Here is a 26,356-nt window from a genome sequence, read left to right on the forward strand (position 1 = left end):
GATAAACATTGAAATAGACAGAGGCTAGCCGGATAATCCATAAAATAGAGGATCTTGGGCCCAGGAGAGGCAAAAATAAATAAATAAATAAAAGGAAAACTACTCTGGAAGTCCCCAGTTATCAATGAATTTTAACTTTTTCAGTTCCTGTTTGAGCTGCTCTAGCTGGTTCTGAATCCTTTGAGTATTGCTAGTTATCTTAAAGCAGCTCAGTCCTTCAAACAGTTCACATCCTAAACGGTTTTTCAACAGCAAACAATCTGTGGTGGTTCCAACGTGTCAAATTATTTTTCTTCCCTTTTTCATTTCTTGATTGATTGATTGATTGATTCCTTGATTGATTTCTTGATTTATTCATCTGTCACTTGGTTGAAATTACAAGGTAGTCTTTTGCCTTCATTCTAGACAACTCCTCCAATCTAGGGACAGGCAGAATAAAAGCTGCAGCTACAGCCCTATCCACAGTATTTAACAACATTAAGTTATCACAATTTCCAGTGAGACCTTGTCTCATGCATCTCTTATTGTGATGGGTCAAATTACTAAGACAGACAGGCACCATTCTCCTAACATAACAGTCATGGATAATTTTTCTTTAGAGCGCCACCTGCATTTCATCCACAAAAGAAAAACCAGCCAATGCCGACTCTTTTTCCTTGAGGCAAACAGAGTCTTGTCACCGATGAACAGTTGCACAACAGAAGCATGAAAACTCACAATGAACTATAAATTCAAGATCAAAAGTTAATTCATTCTCTAAACTCAAATCTTCTTGAAGACTAATTTCATTCTGAGTTATATTTTTACCTCTTTTGACAGTCTTTTTTTGTTATTGTTTTGTTTTATACTTTGTCGGTCATGGGGCTTGAACTCTGGGCCTGAGCGCTGTACCTCAGCTCTTCAGCTCAAAACGAGCACTCTACCACTTGAGCTACAGCGCTACTTCCTATTTTTACCTCTTTTAAACTGACAACATGTCCTACTAAACTTTGTGTTAGAACATTTTGCACAGAAGAGCCTTCTTTGATACAAAAGGAAGTTTCATTCATGGTCTTTTTTTTTTTTTTGATCATGGGGCTTGGCTTGCACTGTCCCTGAGCTCTTTTGCTCAAAGCTAGCACTCTATGACTTGAGCCACAGCACCACTTCCAGTTTTCACCACTTCCTGCCTGGGCTGGATTTGAACTGCAATCCTCAGATCTCAGCCTCCTGAGTAGCTAGGATGACAGGAATGAACCACTGGTACACAACCTGACTAAATATCTTTATATCACTGGACAAGTCCATTTTCTGACTTGTTACATATCACAGTACAATTTCAGTGCAACAGTTTACCCAGCATAGGAACCCTGCAAACAGAGGCAGAAGGCACCAGCAGTCTGAATAAGCACCATCATCATTATCAACAACGACGATGCATTTACTTCCCGTCCATTGTCCTTTTAGCATCTCTCAGCTTCTAGAGAAACTTCACTGGTCTCCAGGTGGGAAGGTTCCCTGTTTCTCTTTCTCCCTGAGGCTTTAGTTATCCTCATCCTCTTGAAGGTTTTCTCCAGAGGTTCCTGGACATTGGATGCATTTTCTCTTTATTTCTGGGTTTTCATTTCAGGGTAGGTATATAGAAGTCCGCTGAACCTCTGCACACACAGGAATAACCACCACCCCATGCTTTCACTGTTTTGGGTCTCTAGTTATTTCCAATGTCATCCTTTCAGCTTATAGGTTGAGGTGAAGAAGCAATTTTTTCAGATCTTTCCAAAGTTTATCTGCTGCTGAAGTATTGGATGGAAAAAGTAAATTTTCATAATTAAGTATAGAATGCCATTGCTATCTGTTCTTTGGGGCTCCATGACCTACACCTATCTCCTCCCCCCCCCCTTTTTTTGTCAGTCCTGGGGCCTAAACTCAGGGCCTGGGCACTGACCCTGTGCTCTTCAGCTCAAAGCTAGCGCTCTACGACTTGAGCCACAGCGCCACATCCAGATTTTTCTGAGTAGTTTATCAAATATAAGACTCTCACAGAGTTTCTGCCCAAAGATGGCTTTCAACTGAGATCCTCAGATCTCAGCCTCTTGAGTAGCTAGGATTACAGGTGTGAAACACCAGCAAACAACTTGAAGTGAATTTTAAATAGTCCTAATTTTCCCTTTTCCACTTTGAAACAAATATTTTGGATAACTTTTCTTTCCAAGTCCTGATTTTAAGGCTACTCCCATTGTTAATTAGCATTCAATTAACCCTTTGGAAACCTAGAACCACTGGGCAGCACCCATTTCTCTCCTGGCCATCTGGAATTTAAAGCTGACACTTTTTTTTTTCTGTAGTCTGAGTTAACTCGTAGAAAACCTTTAAACTCTAATAGCATAGTTTTTCTTTACATGTAGGAATCACTGTACCAAGAACCCAGACTTAATAAACTAAGGATCTCAGAACAAGCTTGTTCTTCCCAATTTGTATCTAATTGCAGAATAGCATTGAAACCAAATTAACCCTTTTTTCTTTTTAATTCTCCTTTTAAAGGTTTTAATTTTTAAGACATCCCATGGGGCAGTTTTTAGGAATACTAATCACATTGCCTATATTACTGTTAGTTTTTAGTGTCTGAAAGAGAAAGAGAGAAGCATCTATATGAAATTGGCATAAAGTAGGAAATATAGGTATTATACTACATTACTTTTAACCTTATTTAAATCACAGCCAATGTAGCTACATATCAACTTTACTAATAAGTTCTTTATCTTATAGATTTAAGACATACTCATACCATCAGACATTTACTTGAACCTTAAGTGGTTAGTCTTATTCATTTCTATATTTTGAAATGAACATTTAAGACAAGTCTTACCTCCCAAATCTTTTTCTCAGCTCAAGGAAACTTGTTTTGGTTTTTGGTTTTGTATTTTTTTTTTTGTTGTTGGTCATGGGGCCTGAATTCTGGGCCTAAGTGCTGTCCCTGAGCTCTTCAGCTCAAGGCTAGTACTCTACCAGTTGAGCCACAGCCCCACTTCTGGCTTTTTCTGCTTATATGGTGCGGAGGAATTGAACCCAGGATCTCATGCATGCAAGGCAAGCACTCTAGCACTGAACCACCTTCCCAGACATGTTTTTTTTTTACACCATCATGACAGATTTTAAGCATTAAAATATTAGATTATTTTGAACAGTTTCACATACACTTATACTCCTACTTATGTACAAGAATTTTTTTGTTTTTTTTTGGTTTTTTTGTTTTTGTGGGTCGGGTCATGGATCCTGAACTCTGGGCCTGGGCGCTGTCCCTCAGCTCTTTAGCTCAAGTTCAGTGCTCTACCACTTGAGCAACAGTGCCACTTCCAGTTTCTTCTTTTTGCTTATATGGTGCTGAGTAATCGAACCCAGGGCCTCAGGCATGCAAGGCAAGCGCTCTACAACAGAGCCACCTTCCCAGCCCCTATGTACAGGAGTTTGTTTTTTTTTTATAGTTTAATCCACTCTATTTAGCATTCTTACTAAAACTGCATTGAGAAATTATGATACAGATATGATTTACATCAGAACATATCAGCAAAAGAATGAGAAAGAGAGAGAAAAAGAGAAATGTCGGTTCTGTTTGAAGCAAGCATGTCTAGTTAGACATTCATTGCATTTCTGGAGACTCATGGCTAATTTGTAAAGAACCACATGGGCCTTGTGGGTCACCATGTATCCCTTAGTCTGAAGGCTGGTGACTTAGAGATGGAGGGAGAGAGAAGGAAGAGAGGAAGGGTTAAAAAGGCATGAAGTGGAGTGTTCATTGACAGTCAAGATAATCTGGAACTACAGGCATTCCACAGTGTCCTCCTGGCCCCTCCTGAGGCCTCCCGAGATGGGTCTGTTTTCTTACACAGCAGCAGAAACAAGAACAGCAAACACTTTCTCAGAGAGACAAGATCAACTTTTATTGCACAAGAAGCAAACGATTCCCCTTCTCCCTTTTCCTGAGCTGGAGCTCTTCAAGGGCAAACACAAACAAGCTGATTCTTATCCGCTTGTGCCTCCGACCAGTACAGGCCCTCAATAAGAACCCCTCGTGAGCACCTTCTTCAGGGGAAACTGAGGTATTACATTGGCCCCAGCGGGTCTGGTTGGTCAGTCACCATTCTCTAGCAGCTTTTGAAAGTTGTTTTGAATCTTTTCTGGTTTCACTGTGTTGGCTGTGAGCTCTTGGCAGAGGACCTCCACGTTTAACTGTACTTCAGACCCCAGCCCAATGAGACAGTCTGTTCAGTACTGTGGGTGTCCACAATGGATGTCAGGGACCCCAGCTGCTCCTCCAGAGTGTTAATTCTGTATCTCATGTAGAAAGTGGAGATGATAAATGCACACACAACAATTGCATAGAATATAAGAATATGCTGAACAGCTGGACATTTCTCAGACTTGACTTTAGGTAAGATTCCAATTGTTTCTGACTGACCATGTGTGGGAAGGTTCTTGGCTTTACCATCAGGCACTCTGTTCAAATGGGTGTCGGCCCAAGGTGGTTTTGCCTCCACTTTGGTGGCATTCAGAACTGTCTGGGATTGTGTCACGTGGAAGTCTCGGGAGTTCTCTGATTACAGAGTCTGAGAACCTGAACTGCTGTATCCTTCCGTGTCCTGCCTTCTTTGTTCAACCACTCCATCGAGGTCTGAGAATTCATCATTGAAGTCCAGAGGCAAAGATGAAGGGCGGTCTTCCCGGAAGCTGTTTTCAGGAGAAGATGGATTGGGACTGTTACCAACACTCAAATTGTCTAAGTGTCCACACACAGATCTGAGCAGTTTGTATGTGGAATCTCTGGAGAGTAACAGATGAATATGTACCTGTCTGTGACTGTTGTTATGATCAGAGCATTTGGCACCAGAAGAGCAGTTTTGGTTTTCTTTATTAGGGTACTGAGAAAACTGGAATAGTGATCTTAGTGTCTTTTCCAAAGACCTTGGAATGAAAACAAATCCAGTTCTCTGATACAAAGAGCTTTCCTTGGCACAGTATTTCTTTCTGTAGAGCACATGTAACACTGTGTCTCAGAGGCTCCTCGGTTGGGACTTCAAGGAACAACTTGTGAAACTGCATGTTTGCCTTGTACTGGCTGGAAGATGAAGATTTTTTCCTTTCAGTCTTAGGGACATTTCTGCTTTCTGTTTTGCATCCGTTCTTGTCACCTGACACAGCTGCACCCTCAAAACTGGATTTTGACCGCAGGCAGATGCTCTTTTTCTGGTCTGGAGATTCAGCTTCCGTGGATGGGGCAGGCGACTGGACTGTGGGGACCTGCACACTTTCTTTCTGTCCTCCATACCATTCTCAGCCTCGGAGTGAGGCTTTGCTCTCCCTCTTCCCGAGCACCTTCGCAGGCCTCATGTTGTCCACTTCTTGCTGTAGTTCAGTCATCAGGGATCAGGGCCGCGTCTGCACACCTAGAGTCCTCGTCGGTGGGCTGCCAGCCTCCAGGGCGCAGGCACCTGGCTGCCCCGCACCTCGCCTGGCCTTGCCGCGCCCCCGCAGCGCCCTCCACGCGCACCATCGCCGGCCGCCCCCCGCGCACGCTGTACAGGAGTTTTAATGCTCAATTAGATTATAAAAATGAAAGTTGGCAATGAGAAGTACAAGATGTCACGTCAAAAACGAGCTTTACAACATTAGCTGCGGGGGGGGGGGGTGAGGGGGGAGGTTTGGGGGGGAAGATTGGGGGGGGGCGTAGGCTGGGAAGGGATGTGAAGGATAAACAAAGGAGGAGGCTGCAATGCTTGATAAGAAATGAATGCATTATCCTGCCCATGTAATTGTAACCGCGCTGTACAGTATGTTCACAAAATATAAAAATTAAAATTAAAAAAAAAGAAAGTTGGCCATGTGCCTGGGGCTCACACCTGTAATCCTATATACTCAGGAGGCTGAGACTGAAGATCCAGGTTCAAAGCCAGCCCAGGGAGGAAAGTCCATGAGACGCTTATCTCCATTAAAAACCAGGAAACTGGAAGTGACACAGTGGCTAGCCGTGAGCTGAAGAGCTAAGGGACAATGCTCAGGCCCAAAGTTCAAGCCCTATGACTGACAAAAAAAAAAAAAAAAAAAAAAAAAAATATATATATATATATATATATATATATATATATATATATATATATATATATATATAAATTGGCCATAGATTCTTTTGGAATTCCAATTCAAAGTGACATTATTTTGTCCAATATGATAAAACTGTGTGGTCATTATTAGACAGACAACACAAAGGCAACTATGAGGCAAAATACAAACACAACAAACATTTTTCACAGTTATTTGAGAACTAGATGACAAAGAGCAGAAAATGTTTAGACAACTTTGTTAGCATGGCATATTAGTATACAAAGGGATCTTTGAACATGTCTGAGGCTTCTAGTCTTCAGGGTCTGTAAGGAAAATTGGGCAAAAAGAGGGAACTCTTCCTAAATCAACTTATAATGTCAGAGAAGTTTATAGAAAGGTCTGGCAACCCCCATCCTATCCCAAGAGGGTTATTTAACTTGTACAAGGCTCTGAATTTGTTAGGAGTTCTTACCTTTTGAACAATTTCTTTTTATGTATCCCATTTTTTTCACATCTAAAACATTTTAAGACGTATTATGGTGGAACCCATTATGGCTGCAGCAGAGGAGCCAATGTCATTACAGACTTCAATATGATTTGTAACATCGCTGTTTGCAGCCTTGATGGAGTGTAAAGCCTCTGGACACTAAGTTAGCATCCTTAAATGGTATATATTTGGAGAAGTTAGTCTCTTAACTCAGTTTGCAGTTACAGTTTTATGAAGATTATCTTTAACTGGCCTCTGAAATCAACCGAAGGTTCCAGGCCTCCTTGCCTGCTATGTACAGAGGTGATAGCTATTTATCCTGGCTGGGTTACATCTTCCCTGTTTTGATACCTGATCAATCACTTCATTTTGTCCCAGTACCTGTAGGACCACTCCCCATCTGGTAAGCTGGTCCTCCTCAATTACTATGGTACAGTAGACATGTTGATTTTTTTTATCAGTCCTGCGGCTTGAACTCTGGGCCAAGGCACTGTCCCTTAGATCTAACACTTGAGCCACAGCACCGCTTCTGGCTTTTTCTGCTTATGTGGTGCTGAGGAATTGAACCCAGGGCCTCATGCATACAAGGCAAGCACCCTACCACTCAGCCACCTTCCCAGCCCCAAGAATGTCTATGGTGCTTTTTTTTGTTTGTGTGTTTGTTGTTCTTTTTCTCAATCGTGGGGACGTGTTGATTTTTCAAAGCCTGGAGATGAGCTTCCTCACTCACCACATTTCAAATTGTAGCTAATGACTGGGCTTTAGGCAGGCTTTGGTCACGTTTTCCCCATCAGGAGTCGAAGAGAGATCACCTCTCAGGGGACCCCATCACACCTGAGAGGGTGCGATGACATCACAGCCTAGGTCTCACAGGGTCACAGCCCAGGCCCTGAGTGGATATGTGGTTGGTCACCACCCCCATAATACCCTGCGAGACATTCATGTCCTGTAGGTGCCAGACTGCTGGGTCTGGCACAAAAACGTCAGTAAGAAATGAAAGGATGGGAATGCATCAAGCGTTATGTTATTCAAGTGTTTGCTGGTCCTGAGACTTGAACTCAGGGCCTGGGCACTGTCCCTCAGTTTTTCGCTCAAGGCTCACATTCTACCACCTGAGTCAGAGCTCCACTTCCAGTGCTCTGTCTTTTAACCTCCAGGCCTGCAGCCCCCATTCCCTCCTGCTGTCTACAACATAGGGACCAAATAGTAGCTCTGTTATTGAAGACCTGTGGCTAACACGGTAGAGCGCCAGGCAATTAAACTCAGACCCATGGGAAGCACATAACACAAGACTGGCATTAACAAAAACCTGAACATTACCTTACTCATGTAACTGTAACCTCTCTGTCCAGTATCTTTACAATAAAATTAAATTAAATTAGCACTGGCCATAGGAAGAACCCAGTTTTCGCAGCCCCCAAGAAGGTGGATAACATGGCAGGAACTCCCAAATACCTCTCAGTCCTATCCCTTAACGTTAATGGACTGAACTCTCCAATTAAGCGACATAGACTGTCTAGTTGGATTAAAAAACAAGACCCTTCTATCTGCTGCCTGCAGGAGTCACATCTTGCCCGTAAAAACAAACACATTTTCAATGTTAAAGGCTGGAACAAAATCTACCAAGCAAACAGCCCCCATAAACAGGCGGGAGTTGCAATCCTAATATCAGATAAAATAGACTTCAAATTAAAATTCATGAGAAGAGATAAAGAAGGTCGCTACATACTAATTAAAGGATCTCTCCTTCAAGAGGATATTACAATTCTAAATATCTATTCGCCAAACCATGGAGCACCCAAATTTATCAAAGAAACACTACTTTCCCTCAAATCCCATATAGATCCAAAGACATTAATTGTTGGGGATTTTAACACACCACTCTCCCCACTAGATAGATCAACTCGGCAAAAATTCAACAGGGAAAACGCAGATCTAAACAGCTGCATAGATCAACTAGACTTAACAGACATCTACTGAACATTTCACCCAGCAGCATCAGAATACACGTTTTTCTCAGCAGCACATGGAACGTTTTCTAAAATAGACCACATTTTAGGCCACAAAGCAAACCTGTCTAAATTCAGAAACATTGAAGTTATACCTTGCATCCTCTCTGACCACAAGGGAATAAAATTAGAACTCAACTCCAAAAACCACCAAAGAAAGTCTGGCATCACATGGAGGCTGAACAACACACTGCTGAATCATGAGTGGGTCATGGAAGAGATTAGAAAGGAAATTCAAATGTTCATGCTATTCAACAAAAATGAACACACAAATTACCAGCTCCTCTGGGACACAGCAAAGGCAGTACTCAGAGGCAAGTTTATAGCTCTGAGCTCCTACATCAACAAATTGGAGAGATCTGAAACTAGCACTTTAATGACACATCTAAACCTCCTTGAAAAAGAGCAGCAAGATAAACCCCAATCCAGTAGACGGAAAGAAATAATCAAAATTAAATCAGAATTAAATGAATTAGAATCCAAAAAAACTATAGAAAGAATCAACAAAACAAAGAGTTGGTTCTTCGAAAAAATTAACAAAATTGACAGACCCTTAGCAAATCTTATCAGAAAAAGAAGAGAACACACCCAAATTAATAAACTCAGAGATGAGAATGGAAACATCACCACGGAAACAACCAAGATTCAGAACATTATAAGGGAATAATTCTCAAATCTTTATGCTAATAAGTTTGAGAACTTGACAGAAATGGACCTTTTCCTAGCAAATATTGACATGCCAAAACTAAACCAAGATGAGTTAAACCAGCCTAACAGGCCCATATCAAGCATTGAAATAGAAACAGCAATAAGAGACCTCCCAGCTAAGAAAAGTCCAGGACCAGATGGTTTTACAGCGGAATTTTACAAGGCCATCAAAGCAGAGCTCACACCAATACTCCTCCAACTCTTCAATGAAATTGAAAGAGAAAGCTCACTACTGAACACATTCTATGAAGCCATCATAACCCTCATCCCAAAACCAGGCAGGGACTCATCAAAGAAAGAGAACTATAGACCCATTTCTTTGATGAATATTGATGCAAAACTTCTCAACAAAATTTTGGCCAATCGACTTCAACAATTCATCCAAAAAGTCGTACACCACGATCAAACAGGATTCATTTCAGGGATGCAAAGCTGGTTCAATATACGCAAATCAATTAATATTATTCATCACATCAACAGGAGCAAGAATAAGAACCACATGGTTATCTCAATAGATGCAGAAAAAGCATTCGACAAGATCCAACACCCCTTCATGATGAAGGTTTTGGAAAAATTAGGAATCCATGGAACATTCCTCAATACAATAAAGGCTGTATATGACAAACCTACAGCCAGCATTATACTCAATGGTGAAAAACTGAAGCCATTTCCTCTTAACTCAGGAACAAGACAAGGATGCCCACTCTCTCCACTTCTCTTCAATCTAGTATTAGAATGCCTAGCTACAGCAATAAGACAAGATGCAGACATAAAGGGGATCCAAATAGGGAAAGAAGAAATAAAACTCTCCCTCTTTGCAGATGACATGATCTTGTATTAAAGAATCCCATAGACTCCACTCCCAAAGTACTCAAGCTGATTCAAAACTTTGGCCAAGTAGCAGTTTATAAAATTAACCCCCAAAAATCAGTGGCTTTTCTGTATGCCAACTGTGAGAAAAGTGTGGCTGAAATAAGGAAAGCAACTCCATTTGTAATAGCCCCACAAAAAAGTGAAATATCTAGGAATTAACTTAACTAAAGAAGTGAAGGACCTCTATGATGAAAACTTTAAAATCTTGAAAAAGGAAATCAACACAGAACTAAAAAAATGGCAAAGCCTCCCATGCTCCTGGATTAGAAAGATTAACATCGTGAAAATGGCAATACTTCCCAAGGCTATCTACAAATTCAACGCAATACCTATCAAAATTGCAACCTCATTCTTCAAGGAAATAGAAGAGGCAATCCAAAAATTCATATGGAACAATAAAAGACCCCGAATAGCAAAAACGCTCCTCAACGGAAAGAACACTGCTGGAGGAATATCAATACCAAATTTCAAACTCTACTATAAAGCCATGGTAATCAAAACAGCTTGGTATTGGCATAAGAACAGACCTCAAGACCAATGGAATAGAATTGAAAACCCAGAAATGAACCTACAGACCTATAGCCATCTAATCTTCGATAAGGGAGCTACAACAATAGAATGGAAGAAAGACAGCCTCTTCAGTAAATGGTGCTGGCAAAATTGGTTAACTACATGTAGAAAACTAAAGCTAGATCCTTATATATCAAACTGCACCAGAATCAACTCCAAATGGATCAAAGACCTTGAAGTCAAAGCAGACAATCTGAAAACATTACAGGATGGAATAGGAGAAACCCTAGGTCTCCTTGGCTCAGGCCGAAATTTTTTGAATAGAGACCCAGAAACACAACAAATCAAAGAAAGGTTGGACAAATGGGATTGCATAAAGTTGCAGAGCTTCTGCATGGCAAAGGACATAGCTAGCAAGATCAATAGAAAGCCCACCGATTGGGAGAAGATCTTTACTAGCCATACAACGGACAAGGGTCTCATATCGAAAATATACTTGGAACTCAAAAAATTAAACCCCCCAACAACAAATCCTCAAAGAAACAATTGCCCAATAAATAAGTGGGCAAAAGACTTGAAGAGAAACTTCTCTGAAGATGAAAGAAGGAGGGCCAATAGACACATGAAGAAATGTTCAACATCCCTAGCCATAAAAGAAATGTAAATCAAAACAACATTGAGATATCACCTCACCCCAGTTAGAACGGCAAAAATCAAGAACTCTAACAACAACAGAAGCTGGAGGGGATGTGGACAGAAAGGAACCTTACTTCATTGTTGGTGGAAATGTGAACTTGTTGAACCACTTTGGAAAGCAGTATGGAGGTTCCTCAAAAGACTTCAAATAGAACTCCCCTATGACCCAGCAATCCCACTTTTGGGCATTTACCCAAATGTTTACAAACAAGACCACACTAAAGCTACCAGCACAACTATGTTTATTGCAGCATTATTTACCATAGCTAAGATCTGGAACCAACCCAGATGCCCCTCAGTAGATGAATGGATCAAGAAAATGTGGTATATATACATAATGGAATTCTATGCCTCCATCAGAAAGAATGACATTGCCCCATTTGTTAGGAAATGGAAAAACTTGGAAAAAATTATATTAAGTGAAGTAAGCCAGGCGTAAAGAAACATAGGTCCCATGATTTTCCTTATTTGCAATATCTAGTATATGTATGAGTCAAGCGGAAAAGGTCAGATAATGTGATGTCAGGAAAATGAACCCTTATATATGTATTTTAATGTTTTTTTCTTTCATGTATGTGTTTCTAAGGCATTTATAAGATTATCTCTTTGTTGCTTTGTATGTCCCTCCCCCACAGTATAACCCCTGCTTCAACTATATTTGATGTCAGTATAACTTGTGGAGGAGATGTGGAACAACCAGTTGTTTACGGATACAGGTGGACCTGTTGCAACAATGAGAAGTACAAGTTGTCATGTCCAAAACGAGTTTTACAACGTCGGTGTGTGTGTGGGGGTAATGGGGGGGAAGGAGAAGGATTGGGATTGGGGAGAGGGGGGAGGCTGGGAAGGGATGTGAAGTGTAAACCAAAGGAGGAGGCTGCAATGCTTGGTAAGAAATGTATGCATTATCCAGCCCATGTAATTGTAACCCCTCTGTACAGTATGTTCACAAATAAAATAAAATAAAATTTGAAAAAAAGATAAAGGATATATTTATCACTTGAGGGAGATGATACCACACAATGGGTGCTTGTGATTAAGATTGTATTGTAGTATTGGTGCTTGTGATGTCAGGGAAATGGTGATCTCACTTTGTACACGTACGACCATGTGCCCTACTCAATAAATACCTTGTCAAATGCAAACAGGGCACTGGAAGCTGGCAAAAGGCTTCAGGCTCCTGGTGCCCCAAACCTCAATTCCCCGACCTGGTGTCTGTTCTATCTCCATCCCAGGTTGTCCCAAGTTGGGACAGAGCTTCCACTCAAGATCAATGTGGGGAAAATTCCCTTCCCCAGAACATCCAGCAAACCATCAGGCAGCCTCCTGCCATGGGGATCCCACTGTCCCCGCCTAAAGGAACTTCTTCAGGCTTTCACACACGTCGGTTTTGCTAAGCAGAACACTGAGCCATGTTTGTCAGCCCTCAGTGCCGTGGCACAATTTATTTCAGCAAGAACACACATGGGTCCCTTTGTGCTCCTCACCTGCATGTGGCTACCACCCGTCCTAGTGAGTACACCAAAGATGAGACAGGCAAAGTCAGACCTCCTGATTGGAGTGACAGACTAATGCTATGATCTCCGCCCAGTCCTGTCACCTCCATAAGATGGGGACACAAGTCTTCATCCCCACAGACAAGGAGCTAAATCTGGGCTTAGTCCCACAAGAACAGCTCCAGAGGAAGTCCCGCCATCTTCTCCCGGAATGTTTCCTCGAAGGCTTGTGTCTGGGCTGGGGTGAAGTGGTTCTGCCAGTCCCCCATGGTACCTAGGCCGTGGAAAAACAATGACACCAGACTGGGTCAGGGCAGGAAGGCGCTGTCTCCTAGTGTCCCTTCTGCCCTCTGCCTGCCCCGGGGGTGAGGCCACAGATCTCCCTGGGAGATGGACTCCACAGCTACCACGCTCCATGTCCAGGGCTCTCCTCTCAAGTTCTGCCCCCTGCCACCAGAGGGGCACATCCTCCCCAGATGTGTGGGAGCCAGGAAGCTCAGGATATGGTCTCATAGTCACACAATAGCTTTTTCATTTAATACGAAGGTGAATAGATGTTTTATATAATAGAGTTAAGTATGTGTACATGTGTGAATGTGTGTGCAATTGTGTGTCTATACAGGAGTTTGAACTCAGGGCATAGGTGCTGTTTGGGAGTTATTTTCTGCACAAGCCTCATGCTCTACTACTTGAGACACAACTCCATTTTCTGTTTTTTTGGTAGTTAACTGGAGAGAAGGAATCTCCTGGATTATGCTACGCCATCTGGATTTGAACTGTGATGCTCAGATCTCAGGTTCCTGGGCAGCTAGGATTACAGGCCTGAGCCATGGACACCCAGCTGGTACTTACACTTTGTTTTCTTTTTAGATCCACTTACTATCACATTAATTGTTTGTCTGTTGTAGGACTTAAACTCTGGGCCTGGGCAGTGATCTTGAGCTTCTTTTGCTGAAGGCTTGACACTCTACCATGTGAGCCCCAGCTGCACTTCCAGTTTACTTTGTTTTAACACAAGCTGGAAGTGAACAGCCAGCCTGTTCCTGGCTGATCCCTGGCCAGGAGTGTGTGGTTGGAGACCAGATTTCTTTCCCTGGCTTCCAGCACCTCCTTCCCTGGGACATTATCATACCTTTCCTGGTGATTTTGACACCAGCGGGAACAAGCTCCTCTGGGACATCAGGGAGGTTGGACATCTTGTTCTCCTTCATAGCCTGGAAGGAACTGTTCTCCAGGACCAAGTCCAGCTCTCCGGGTTCCAGCGCCTTCCCTAGGAACCCACAGATCCTCTCTACCATGCTCCTCGGGTCCTAAGGAGAGAAAAACAAGGGCTCGGGTATGAGATGGGACAACAGAGCAGGAGTGAGGAGGAGGGAGAAGGAGAAGAGAGAAACAGCAGAAGACACTGGCAGGAGAGAGGATGTGTGGCCTGTGGAGTTGGGGGCGTGACTCAGTGGGTAGAACACCAGCTCTACTTGAAACAAAAATAAAAAAGAAAGAAAAGGAGGATGAGAGGAATGCAGGAAGGAATAACACACAACAGGATGTAGAAAGTTGACATAGAAAGTTGGGATGGAGACTGGGGGAAGGATATTGGGGAAGAAGATACTGGAGAAACAGGGGAGGTGGTAGAAGGGGTGAACAGGGCCATGGTGGGGTGGGGTGCATGTACAATCAATGGTTACCTTTTTCATCTGCTCATAACTGATTACCAGCATGTTCTCCTTTTCCCTCATGGACATCCAGCCCCGGACGTGATCAAACCATGACCCGTAAGGCACTGCAGGAGGAACAGTGGGGCAGCGTGAAAAGTCTCCACCATTCCCGATCTGCATGGTGGTCTCAGCACTGATCGCTCTGGTTGCTGTCACCTTCACCAGGGTGTAACCGACAAATAAGTCCTGTCTCTTTATAGCCTCAAAGAGAGAGCACTACTGAGTACTGGTGTCTCACGCCTGTCATCCTAGCTACTTAGGACACTGAGATTTGAGGATCACTGTCCAAACCAGCCTGGGCAAGAAAGTCTATGAGACTCTTATTGCCAATGCACCACGAAAAAACCAGAAGTGGCGCTGTGGCTCAAGTGGTAGAGTACTTGCCTTGAGCTAAAGAGCTGAGGGACAGCACCCAGGCCCAAAGTACAAGCTCCATGACTGGGAGAAAAGGGGAAGGGAGGGAAAGTGAGGGAGGGAGAGAGAAAGAGAGCAAACACAGGCAATGTGGAGTCAGGACATGCATTTCTAAGCTATTTTTCCTGTAGCACAACCTTTGGCCCATCTGAAGCAGGTCACCAAAGGCCACACCAAAACATCTGACCCGGACAAAGAGTTCCGCAGGCCCTCACAGAACTCAGGCTGAGGGCCTTCCATACCAAGTTGGCCCAAATCCATCATTTGCACAGCTGAGCACAAGTCTGAGTGCAAGGCCTGAGCTGTGAAACACGCACACGAGGCACCTCCCATCCCTTCCCATGGCTCCCAGCAGGTCAGTCTGCAGAGGCCTTGGTGTGCTTTATTCTACTTGAAACATCTTTGCTTGAAATCAGGGCCAGAGCACTGTCCCTCGGTTTCTACACTCCTCACTACCACGTGAGCCACAACTTCACTCCCTGCATCATGATGATTGAGTGGGAATGAGAGCCTCAAGGACTTTCTGCCTGGGTTGGCTTCCAACTCTGACCCTCAGCTCTCAGCTCCTGAGTAGTTGAGATTATAGTCGTGATCCACTATCCCTGACTATAGATACAAGTGGTAAGAGATGTTGAATCAGGGGAGAAATAGCTCATCAAGTGCTTCTACTGGTTGTGAAGCTAAACCCAGAGGGCCTGAGACCCCAGATGATGAGGTACATAGAGCACAGATGTGGGGTCCCCCCACCCTTCATACCCAACTCAGGCCATGGACCCCTGCCAGAACCATGGAGAAGTGACAAAATTACAAGCATGAGGAATGACCCAGAACTTTTGCATGACTAGAAACAGAGCGACCCCAACTTCAAGTGAGAAACTCTGACACGGACAGCAAAACGTTTTAAAACATAAATATATGTATGGAAGGTAGAGTTGGGTTGTGTGGGAAGCCAGTGAGAAGCTGTGAGCCAACATCTGGGAGAAGAGCACCCAGGAGGGGGCGGGTCCTCCATGGCTACGGAAGCTCCAGGGGCTCAAAATACCTTGGGACCTTCCATCATGGGAAAAGTCTGGTGCTGCCTTTAGCCAATGTGAGTTCTGGGAGGAGGAAGCATTGGACCCACAGATGGTGAGATTTAAAGGAGACCTTGGAGAGTAGGGTCGCATAGGCACTCAAAGAGGTTTACATCCTTCTCCATTCACTTCACAGTCTACTCACCATATCCTTGCAAGAACCATTCAAAATATTGTTCCAGTGACTCTGGTTTCTTAGCCAGATTTGTAAAACTCCAGAAATAATAACCAGATATAAGGACATCCTTAGGATTTCTGATGACATAGATCATCTTCAAGGGAGAAAGGAGAGAATTAAACAATTTTCCCATCATTTCTTGCCCTCTTGGTGTTCAAAGAAATTCTAGCCATTTTTTGCTCCAACATTGAAGTATCTGTTGGTCTTTTGGTTGTGCATTAGTTTGTGAAATACTTTTCAGAATTTCTACAATCAAATCACTTTGCCAGGAATAAAAAATGGTGGGACAATGCATTTCCTAAACGTATCTGGGATATTTAAGTAGAAAGCACAGGAGAACAGATGCTGGTTAGCCTTTGCTGGCTGCAGATTTATGAGTCGTTCTGTAAACATCATTGAAACATCTGGGCATGGGTGGCTCTCACCTGTCACCACAGCTACTCAGGCAGCTCAGATATGAGGATCATAGTTTGAAGCTAGCCCAGGCAGAACAGCTCATGAGACACCCATCTCCAATTAACTACCTGAAAACCTCAAGGGGAGCTATGGCGCAAACTGGTAGAATAACAGCTTTGAGTACAAAAGCTCAGGGACAGCTGTGAGTTCAAGTCCCAGGAGTGGTACAAAAACAAAACAACAAAAATCCATTGAAGGAGGGAGCTGAAATGATACAACAGAGATTTCACAGCATAGGCGCTCTTTTCTATGGTGTTCAGGAGCAAATCTATTTGCGTTGTGCCAGGGAAGAGTGTGCACCGTGTGTGGTGTGGGCTGGGCTGGGGAAGTGGGACAAAGGCTCCTGGTCTGATCTGGCCATGAGCACCAGGTATTTATTCACTGCACAGCCTTCAGAGTCAGGCCACTGATACCAGGTCACATGACATGGTGTCATGTTTTTCTTTTCTTTTTTTTACTCAGGACCTATGTGATGTCCCTGTGTTTTTGTGCTCAGGCTGGTGCTTTACCACTTGAGCTGCTGCTCCACTTCTGGCTTTACTTTTGATAGCTCATCAGAGATAAGAATCACCTGGCCTTTCCTACCTGGGCTGACTTCTGATCTTGATCCTTAGATCTCAGCCTCCTTTTTACCTGGGATGACTGCATGAGATCTGGGTATCCACTTAAAACACAGTTTTGTTAGTCTTTCCGTTAGTCATCCAGTTCATCTGGCAGGGATTACAGAGCCATGGTCCGCATTTTGGACCCTGTTTGGTCTGAGGACCCTCAATTCATGAAGGAGAGTCTGGGGTCCTCCATGAACTACAGAGGGAGAATGCCAGACCTGCTGGCTATGTGCATTTTTAAGAAGAAAAGGCCTTGATGGGACAGCTATTGGCACTGAGCACTGACCTTGGCCTTGGAAGTGAAGAAAGACTTGGGGAAGAGTTGGATGGGGAGGTGGGAGGTGATGAGGGGGGGACCCTCGTTCCTGTCTTTTATGGTTTGGAATCCAACTTCACTCTCAATCCATGGAGAACGAAGACCTGTGGGCACAGATCGAATCCAGTTGGGATCCCCCTTGGTGTGAATCAGAGAGAGAACCTCAATCAACCAATGGGTTCCTGGGGCAGAAAGAAAAGCAGAGGTCACTCATTTCTATCTGAATTCACAATATTATGTATATGTATATTTATATATATATATATATACACACACACACACATACATACATACATGCATACACACACATAGATAATGGTAAAACATATGTAACATAGACCTTACGGATATAAACTTTCTCAGGTGTGCAATCTGATATGGATAAGTAGTGTTTAGTGTATTTTAATCATAGCTCACTCAGTGCCAGTATTTTGTCATCTAATAAGTCTACACTGCCCATGACAACTGAATATTGATTTGCTTGCCACCTGCCCCATCATTCTCTTATCATACCAGGACTTTGGCTTTTCTGGGCCTTGTATGTGAGTGCAATAGTACACAGTTTGTTTGTTTGTTTGTTTGTTTGTTTTTTGCACTATGGCCTGGACTCATGTGGTTTCAAATGGCAAAATGTCCTGATAATAGTAGAGCATGGGTCTAAGTAGGAAGCATTATGCTCACCTTTGTTTCCTCAGCTCCACCCATTTCTGAGCTGCTCCCTGCCCTGGAGTTCTTGGCATACAGCTGGCCCCTTCCTCTCTCTACCCAACCCACCTGAGCTCCCACCTACCTCACTTCCTACCCCCAGCCCCTGCTGCTGCTAGATAGTGGAGGTCGTCATGAGCTGTCTCTCTGGGGGAGAAATGGCTCCTGTAATAAACCTTGTGACCATCTTTCTCCTGTGCCTGCCTGCCTCTGCATGGTCCCCTGGGAAGCATGTGATGGATCCTTCCCTGAGCTGTCTGCATTTTCAACAGTGTATAATATTCCACTTTGATCTCTCAACTTGTTTGGGATTGTGCAGCCATTTCTCTGTGGATATTTGGGTTTAATGCAGCTGTCAGCTGTTGCTGAAATCCTGCAGTGCCCCCACTGGCTGTGGTTTTCAGCACATTCCCTTGCAGTGTGCCCTCAGTGCTCCCTCCCCACTCCCCGTGCCCCTTCACACAGGCTCCCTGGCCTGCCAGTGCCTTGTGTTTACCCCAAGTTTTCCAGGTCCTAACTATGGCCCATCATGATTCTTCTATTTGAGATCATGCTTTTTCTCCAGGTAACCTCAAAATCATCCTTTTCATTTTATGATCTATGAAGCACCTCTAAAACGCCTATTTAAAAAACTGTGCTGCCAACCCTGGAGCTTGAACAGCTCCTGGGTACTCTCCATGAGCTGTTGTGCTCAAGAGTGGCACAATACCAGAGGGCCACAGGTCTTCAATAATCAGCTACTACACCATTCCTACCTGGGACACAGTTGGGAGTGAGGCCACAGCTCTGGCCTTTCCCACGCAGCCACAGCCCCCTCTGCTCACCTGATTTGGGGTAGGTCACCGTGATGATGTCCTCATCCTTCAGCACCAGCTCCTCATGGACAGCTTTTAGATGTTCAGGACAGATATACACAACAGGGAAAGGAATTCCCTGGTACCACACGTAGTCCTCAGCCATGGCAGAGTCCTGGGTCCCTGGCTCTTTGTCCCAGGCCACTGGCACTGCCACCGTGGAAGTGGTGACAGTGTCTGGATGGTCAAGGCAATCATTAACTAAGATGAATTGGTGATTAAAAAAAAAAGCCTGTAATTGTTCCCAGTGTTTTTTTTATTTTATTATTTTTTTTGGTGAACATACTGTACAGAGGGTTACAATTACATGGGCAGGATAATGCACACATTTCTCATCAAGCATTGCAGCCTCCTCCTTTGTTTACCCTTCACATCCCTTCCCAGCCTCCTCCCCCACTCCTCCACTCAATGCTCCCTCCTCCCCCTCCGTTCACCCCCCCCCCATCACCGCGCCAACGTTGTAAATTTAGTTTTGGACATGACAACTTGTACTTCTCATTGTTGCAACAGGTCCACCTGTATACTTAATCGACTTGTTTTTCCCCATCTCCTCCACAAGTTATACTGACATCAAATATAGTGAAAGCAGGGGTTATACTGTGGAGGAGGGACATACAAAACAACAATAAAATAATCTTTTAAATGCGATAGAAACAAATGCATGAAAGAAAAAAAGACTTTAACATACATATCTAAGGGTTCATTTTCCTAACATAACATTATCTGTCATTTTCCACTTGACTCATACATATACTAGATATTGCAAATAAGGGAAACCATGGGACCTATATTTCTTTGGGCCTGGCTTACTTCACTTAATATAATTTTTTCCAAGTTTTTCCATTTCCTAACAAATGGGGCAATGTCGTTCTTTCTGATGGAGGCATAGAATTCCATTGTGTATATATACCTCACTTTCTTGATACATTCATCTACTGAGGGGCATCTGGGTTGGTTCCATATCTTAGCTGTGGTAAATAATGCTGCAATAAACATAGTTGTGCTGGTAGCTTTCGTGTGGTCTTGTTTGTAAACATTTGGTTCCCAGTGATTTTTATTGGGCAACTATGAAATCATGCAAAGGGTGAACTATGCTCATCTGATCCTCAGTTCATGGCAGAAAACTAGAAATACAAGAGGAAATAGGCTAGGGCATAAGATTAACTAATATTTTCTAATGTACTAATCCTTTATTTTGAGAAGAGGTATAGATATCAGAAAAAATTGTAGAGAGGGCAGGGCTGGACTTCTGGATCAACACTCCAAGTTCAATCTACTAATATCACTCCAAGATCTTTGCCAAGATACCTGAATGCATTGTCCTTCCAATTTCATCTGTTTCCCCTAGTATTTTTCTCCACTCCAGAATGGCAGCCATGATCCCCCAGGTCATGGGTCTCCAGGGTTCCTCAGGCCCCGGACACAGGGACAGTTTCTCAGACTTCTTTTCTTTATGGTGACCATGCAGATTTGAAAAACAACAAAAACTTCTGTAACTTAATGGGTATGGTGTGAGTGTGTGTGTGTGTGTGTGTGTGTGTGTACACACCACAGAAACTGATTTCTCTTCTTCCTTCCTTCCTTCCTTCTTTCCTTCCTTCCTTCCTTCCTTCCTTCCTTCCTGCCTTCCTTCTTTCCTTCCTTCTTTTCTTTCTTTTGTAGTTGGTCATGGGGATTGAACTGGCCCTGGGTCTCTCAGTTCTTTAGCTCAAGGCAAGTGCTCTACCACTTGATCCACAGCAGCACTTCCTGCCTTTTCTGTTTATGTGGTGCTAAGGAAGGGAACCCAGGGCCTCATGAATGTGAGGCAAATGCTCTACCACTGCGCCACCTTCTCAACCCCCAGGAACCAATTTCTATGATGTTCAGGAGTGATTAAATCTAGGTAGCATTGCACTGAGAACTTTTTGGGGTTGTGCCTTGTGTAGGCTGTACCTGGGAAGTGGGATATTCTCTCTGGACGATAAAGCCATTTTTTTGTGTGTGTTCCTGGGGCTTGAACTCAGGGCCTGGGCACTGTCTCTGTGTTTTTGTACTTAAAATTAGTACTCTATCACTTTAGCCACAGCTCCACTTCTTGTCTTGGAGATAAGAGTCTCTTGGCCTTTGCTGCCTGGGCTTTGATCCTTACTTTGTCCCTTACTTCCTGATTAGCTGGGATTACAGGTGCATGCCACTGGTGCCTGGCTTTTTCTTTTTCTTTTTTTTCTCTTCCAGTCCTGGGCTTGAACTCTGGTCAAGGTGGTATTCCTAATCTTCTTTTGCTCAAGGCTAGCAATCTACCACTTGAGTCATAGCGGCACTGCCAGTTTTTTCTGTTTATGTGATGGCAAGGAATTGAATCCAGGGCCTCACACTTATGAGGCAAGCAGTCTACCACTGAGCCAACTTCCCAGTGCTAATTTGTTTTTGGCTTTCATTTTACTGTAAAGATACTGGACAGGGAGGATACAGTTACATGAGTACTGTAATGCTCAGGATTTTGTTAATGCCACTCTTGTGTTATGTGTTTCCCATGGGTCTGAGTTGTCTGCATTTTCAACACTGAGCAATATTCCATTTTGATCTCTTAACCTGGTTTGGATGATGCAGCCATTTCTCTGTGGATATTTGGGTTTAATTGCCTGGCGCTCTACCGTGTTAGGCACAGGTCTTCAATAACGGAGCTACTATATGTTCCCTATGTTGTAGACAGCAGGAGGGAATTGGGGCTGCAGGCCTGGAGGTTCCAAGGCAGAGCACTGGAAGTGGAGCTCTGGCTCGGGTGGTAGAATGTGAGCCTTGAGTGAAAAACTGAGGGACAGTGCCCAGGCCCTGAGTTCAAGTCTCAGGACTAGCAAACACCTGAATAATATAGCGCTTGATGCATTCCCATACTTACATTTCTTACTGACATTTTTGTGCCAGACCCAGCAGTCTGGAACTCGCAGGACATGAATGTCTCGCAGGGTATTATGGGGGTGGTGACCACCCACATATCCACCCAGGGCCTGGGATGTGATCCCGTGAGTCCTGGGCTGTGATGTCATCGCACCCTCTCAGGTGTGATGGGGTCACCTGAGAGGCGATCTCTCTTCCACTCCTGAATAGGAAAACGTGACCAAAGCCTGCCTAAAACCCAGTCAATAGCTACAATTTAAATGTGGTGAGTGAGGAAGCTCATCTCCAGGCTTTGAAAAATCAACACGTCCCCATGATTGACAAAAAGAACAACAAACACACAAACAAAAAAAAGCACCACAGACATTCTTCGGGCTGGGAGGTGGCTCAGTGGTAGGATGCTTGCGTTTTATGCATGAGGCCCTGGGTTCAATTCCTCAGGACCACATAAGCAGAAAAAGCCAGAAGCAGCGCTGTAGCTCAAGTGTTAGAGTGCTAGCCTTGAGTTGAAGATCTAAGGGACAGTGCCACAACCCAGAGTTCAAGGCCCAGGACTGATCAGAAAAAAAAAATCAACATGTCTACTGTACCATAGTAACTGAGGAGGACCAGCTTACCAGACTGGGAGTAGTCCTACAGGTACTGGGAAAAAATGAAGTGATTGATCAGGGAAGAGGTAACCCAGCCAGGATAAACAGCTATCACCTCTGTACATAGCTGGCAAGGAGGCCTGGAACCTTTGGTTGATTTCAGAGCCCGGTTAAAGATAATCTTCATAAAACCGTAACTGCAAACTGAGGTAAGAGACTAACTTCTCCAAATATATACCATTGAAGAATGCTAATTCAGTGTCCAAAGGTTTACACTCCATCAAGGCTGCAAATGGCGATGTTACAAATCATATTGAAGTCTGTAATGACATTGGCTCCTCTGCTGCAGCCATAATGGGACCCACCATAAAACCTCTTTAAATGTTTTAGATGTGAAAAAAATGGGATACATAAAAAGAAATTGTTCAAAAGGTAAGAACTCTTAGCAAATTCAGAGCCTTGTACAAGTTAAATAACCCTCTTGTGGTAGGATGGGGGTTGCCAGAACCTTCTATAAACTTCTCTTACATCTATATATTGATTTAGGAAGAATTCCCTCTTTTTGCCCAATTTTCTTTACAGACCCTGAAGACTAGAAGCCTCGGACATGTTCAAAGATCCATTTGTATACTAATATGCCATGCTAACAAAGTTGTCTAGACATTTTCTGTTCTTTGTCATCTAGTTCTCAAATAGCTGTGAAAAATGTTGTTTGTTGTGTTTGTATTTTGCCTCAAAGTTTGCTTTATGTTGTCTGTCTAATACTGACCACACAGTTTTATCATATCAAACAAAACAATGATACTTTGCATTGGAATTCCAAAAAATCTATTGCCTATATATATATCTATATATCTATATCTATATCTATATCTATATATATATATATTTTTTTGTCAGTCATAGGGCTTGAACTTTGGGCCTGAGCATTGTCCCTTAGCTCTTCAGCTCAAGGCTAACCACTGTGTCACTTCCACTTTCCTGGTTGTTAATTGGAGATAAGAGTCTCATGGACTTTCCTGTCTGGGCTGGCTTTGAACTTGGATCTTCAGTCTCAGCCTCCTGAGTAGCTAGGCACATGGCCAAATTTCATTTTTATAACTTTATTGAGCATTAGAACTCTTGTACATAAGGGCAGGGAAAGTGGCTTAGTGGTAGAGCGCTTGCCTTGCATGCCTGAGGCTCTGGGTTTGATTCCTCAGCACCATATAAGCAAAAAGAAAAAACCGGAAGTTGCACTGTGGCTCAAGTGGTAGAGCACTAAACTTGAGCTGAAGAGCTGAGGGACAGTGCCTAGGCCCAGAGTACAGGGTCCACGACCAGACCCAAAACAAAAAAAAAACCCCAAAAATAAAACAACAACAACAAAAAAAAACTCTTGTACATAAGTATGAGTGTAAGTGTATGTGAAACTGTTCAAAATAATCTAGTATTTTAATGCTTAAAGTCTGTCAAGATGGTGTTAAAAAAAAACATATCTGGGAAGATGGTTCAGTGCCAGAGTGCTCGCCTTGCATACATGAGATCCTGGGTTGGATTCCTCCACACGATATAAGCAGAAAAGCCAGAAGTGGTGCTGTGGCTCAAGTGGTAGAGCACTAGCCTTGAGCTGAAGAGCTCAAGGACAGCACTTAGGCCAAGAGTTCAGTCCCCATGACCGACAAAAACAAACAAATACAAAACCAAAAACCAAAACAAGTTTCCTTGAGCTGAGAAAAGGATTTGGGAGGTAAGACCTGTTTTAAATGTTCATTTCAAAATATAGAAATGAGTAAGACTAACCACTTAAGGTTCAAGTAAATGTCTGATGGTATGAGTATGTCTTAAATCTATAAGATAAAGAACTTATTAGTAAAGTTGATATGTAGCTACATTGGCTGTGATTTAAATAAGATTAAAAGTAATGCACTATAATACCAATATTTCCTACTTTATTCCAATTTCATATAGATGCTTCTCCCTTTCCCTTTCAGACAGACACTAAAAACTAACAGTAATATAGGCAATGTGATTAGTATTCCTAAAAACTGCTCATTGGGATGTATTAAAAATTAAAACCTTTAAAAGGAGAATTAATAAGAAAAAAGGGTTAATCTGTATAATGTAATTTGGTTTCAATGCTATTCTGCAATTAGATACAAATTGGGAAGAACAAGCTTGTTCTGAGATCCTTAGTTTATTAAGTCTGGGTTCTTGGTACAGTGATTCCTACATGTAAAGAAAAACTATGCTATTTGAGTTTAAAGGTGTTCTAAGAGTTAACTCAGACTACAGAAAAAAAAAAGTGTCAGCTTTAAATTCCAGATGGCCAGGAGAGAAATGGGTGCTGCCCAGTGGTTCTTGGTTTCAAAAGTGTGAACTAAAATGCAAATGAGCAATGGGATTGGCCTTAAAATGAGGACTTGGAAAGAAAAGTTATCCAAGGTATTTGTTTCAAAGTGGAAAAGGGAAAATTAGGACTACTTAACATTCACTTCAAGTCGGGCACTGGTGGTTCACACCTGTAAACCTAGCTACTCAAGAGGCTGAGGTCTCAGGATCAAAGTTCAAAGCCATCCTTGGGCATGAAAGTCCATGAGAGTCTTATTTTCTATAAACTACTCAGAAAAAGCTGAATGTGGCGCTGTGGATCAAGTGATAGAGCACTAGCTTTGAGCCCAGTGCCCAGGCCCTGAGTTCAGGCTCCAGGTCTGACGAGTAAAAGGGGGGGGGGAGGAGATAGGTGTAGGTTACTAGAGCCCCAAAGAACAGATAGCAATGGCATTCTATACCCTTAATTTTGAAAGTTTCCTTTTTCCATCGAATACTTCAGCAGCAGATAAACTTTGGAAAGACCTGAAAAAATTGCTATCTTCTTGGGCTGGGAAGGTGGCTTAGTGGTAGAGTGCTTGCCTTGCATGCCTGGGGCCCTGGGGTCTATTCCTCAGCACCACACAAGCAAAAAGAAAAAAGCGGGAAGTGGTGCTATGGCTCAAGTGGTAGAGTGCTAGCCTTGAGCTGAAGAGCTGAGGGACAGCGCCCAGGCCCAGAGTTCAGGCCCCACGACTGGACCGTATCCCACCCAAATATTGATATCTTCACCTCAACCTATACACTGAAAGGATGACATTGATAATAACTAGAGACCCGGAACCGTCAAAGTATGGGGTGGTGGTTATTCCTGTGTTTGCACAGGTTCAGCAGACATCTGTCTACCTACCCTGAAGTGAAAACCCAGAAATAAAGAGAAAATGCATCCAACCTCCAGGAACTTCTGAAGAAAACCAGCAAGAGCATGAGGATATCTAATGGTTCGGGGAGAAAGAGAAAAAGCGACCCTTCCCACCCGGGGACCAGTGAAGAAGCTTTCTTTACAAGCTGAGAGATGCTAAAAATACAAGGGACAGGAAGTGAATGCATCGTTGTCGTCGTTGTTTATAATGATGCTTATTCAGAGTGCTGGTGCCTCCTGCTTAGTATAAGCCTCTGTTTGGGGGATTCCTATGCTGGGTAAACTGTTGCACTTAAATTGTACTGTGATATGTAACAACTCAGAAATCGGACCTGTCCACTGATATAAAGATGGAGTTAAAATATTTAGTCAGGCCGGGTGCCAGTGGTTCATGCCTGTCATCCTAGCTACTCAGGAGGCTGAGATCTGAGGATTGCAATTCAAAGCCAACCCAGGTAGGAAGTGTGAAAACAGGAAGTGGTGCTGTGGCTCAAGTCATAGA

At 43.2% G+C, this 26,356-nt stretch overlaps 1 protein-coding gene and 1 pseudogene across 1 annotated transcript; both read right to left on the reverse strand.

Annotated features, from left to right (window-relative positions):
• Positions 1–4,067: 4,067 nt before the first annotated feature.
• LOC138812098 (GRAM domain-containing protein 2B pseudogene) lies at positions 4,068–5,421 on the reverse strand (annotated as a pseudogene).
• A 7,352-nt stretch (positions 5,422–12,773) lies between these two features.
• Positions 12,774–19,333, reverse strand: LOC138814556 (sulfotransferase 2A1-like). The gene is made up of 6 exons (XM_070003536.1): positions 19,144–19,333; positions 17,585–17,796; positions 16,202–16,328; positions 14,540–14,634; positions 13,987–14,164; positions 12,774–13,128 (listed from the first exon to the last, which is right to left on the reverse strand). Exons 1-6 carry the CDS (start codon positions 19,277–19,279, stop codon positions 13,016–13,018), a joined length of 861 nt encoding a protein of 286 aa, XP_069859637.1. The 5' UTR covers positions 19,280–19,333; the 3' UTR covers positions 12,774–13,015.
• Positions 19,334–26,356: the final 7,023 nt, after the last annotated feature.

The sequence above is a fragment of the Dipodomys merriami genome, unplaced genomic scaffold, assembly GCF_024711535.1.
Source record: "Dipodomys merriami isolate MVZ:Mamm:240054 unplaced genomic scaffold, mDipMer1.0.p SCAF_106, whole genome shotgun sequence".
In the NCBI taxonomy this organism is placed as follows: domain Eukaryota; kingdom Metazoa; phylum Chordata; class Mammalia; order Rodentia; family Heteromyidae; genus Dipodomys; species Dipodomys merriami.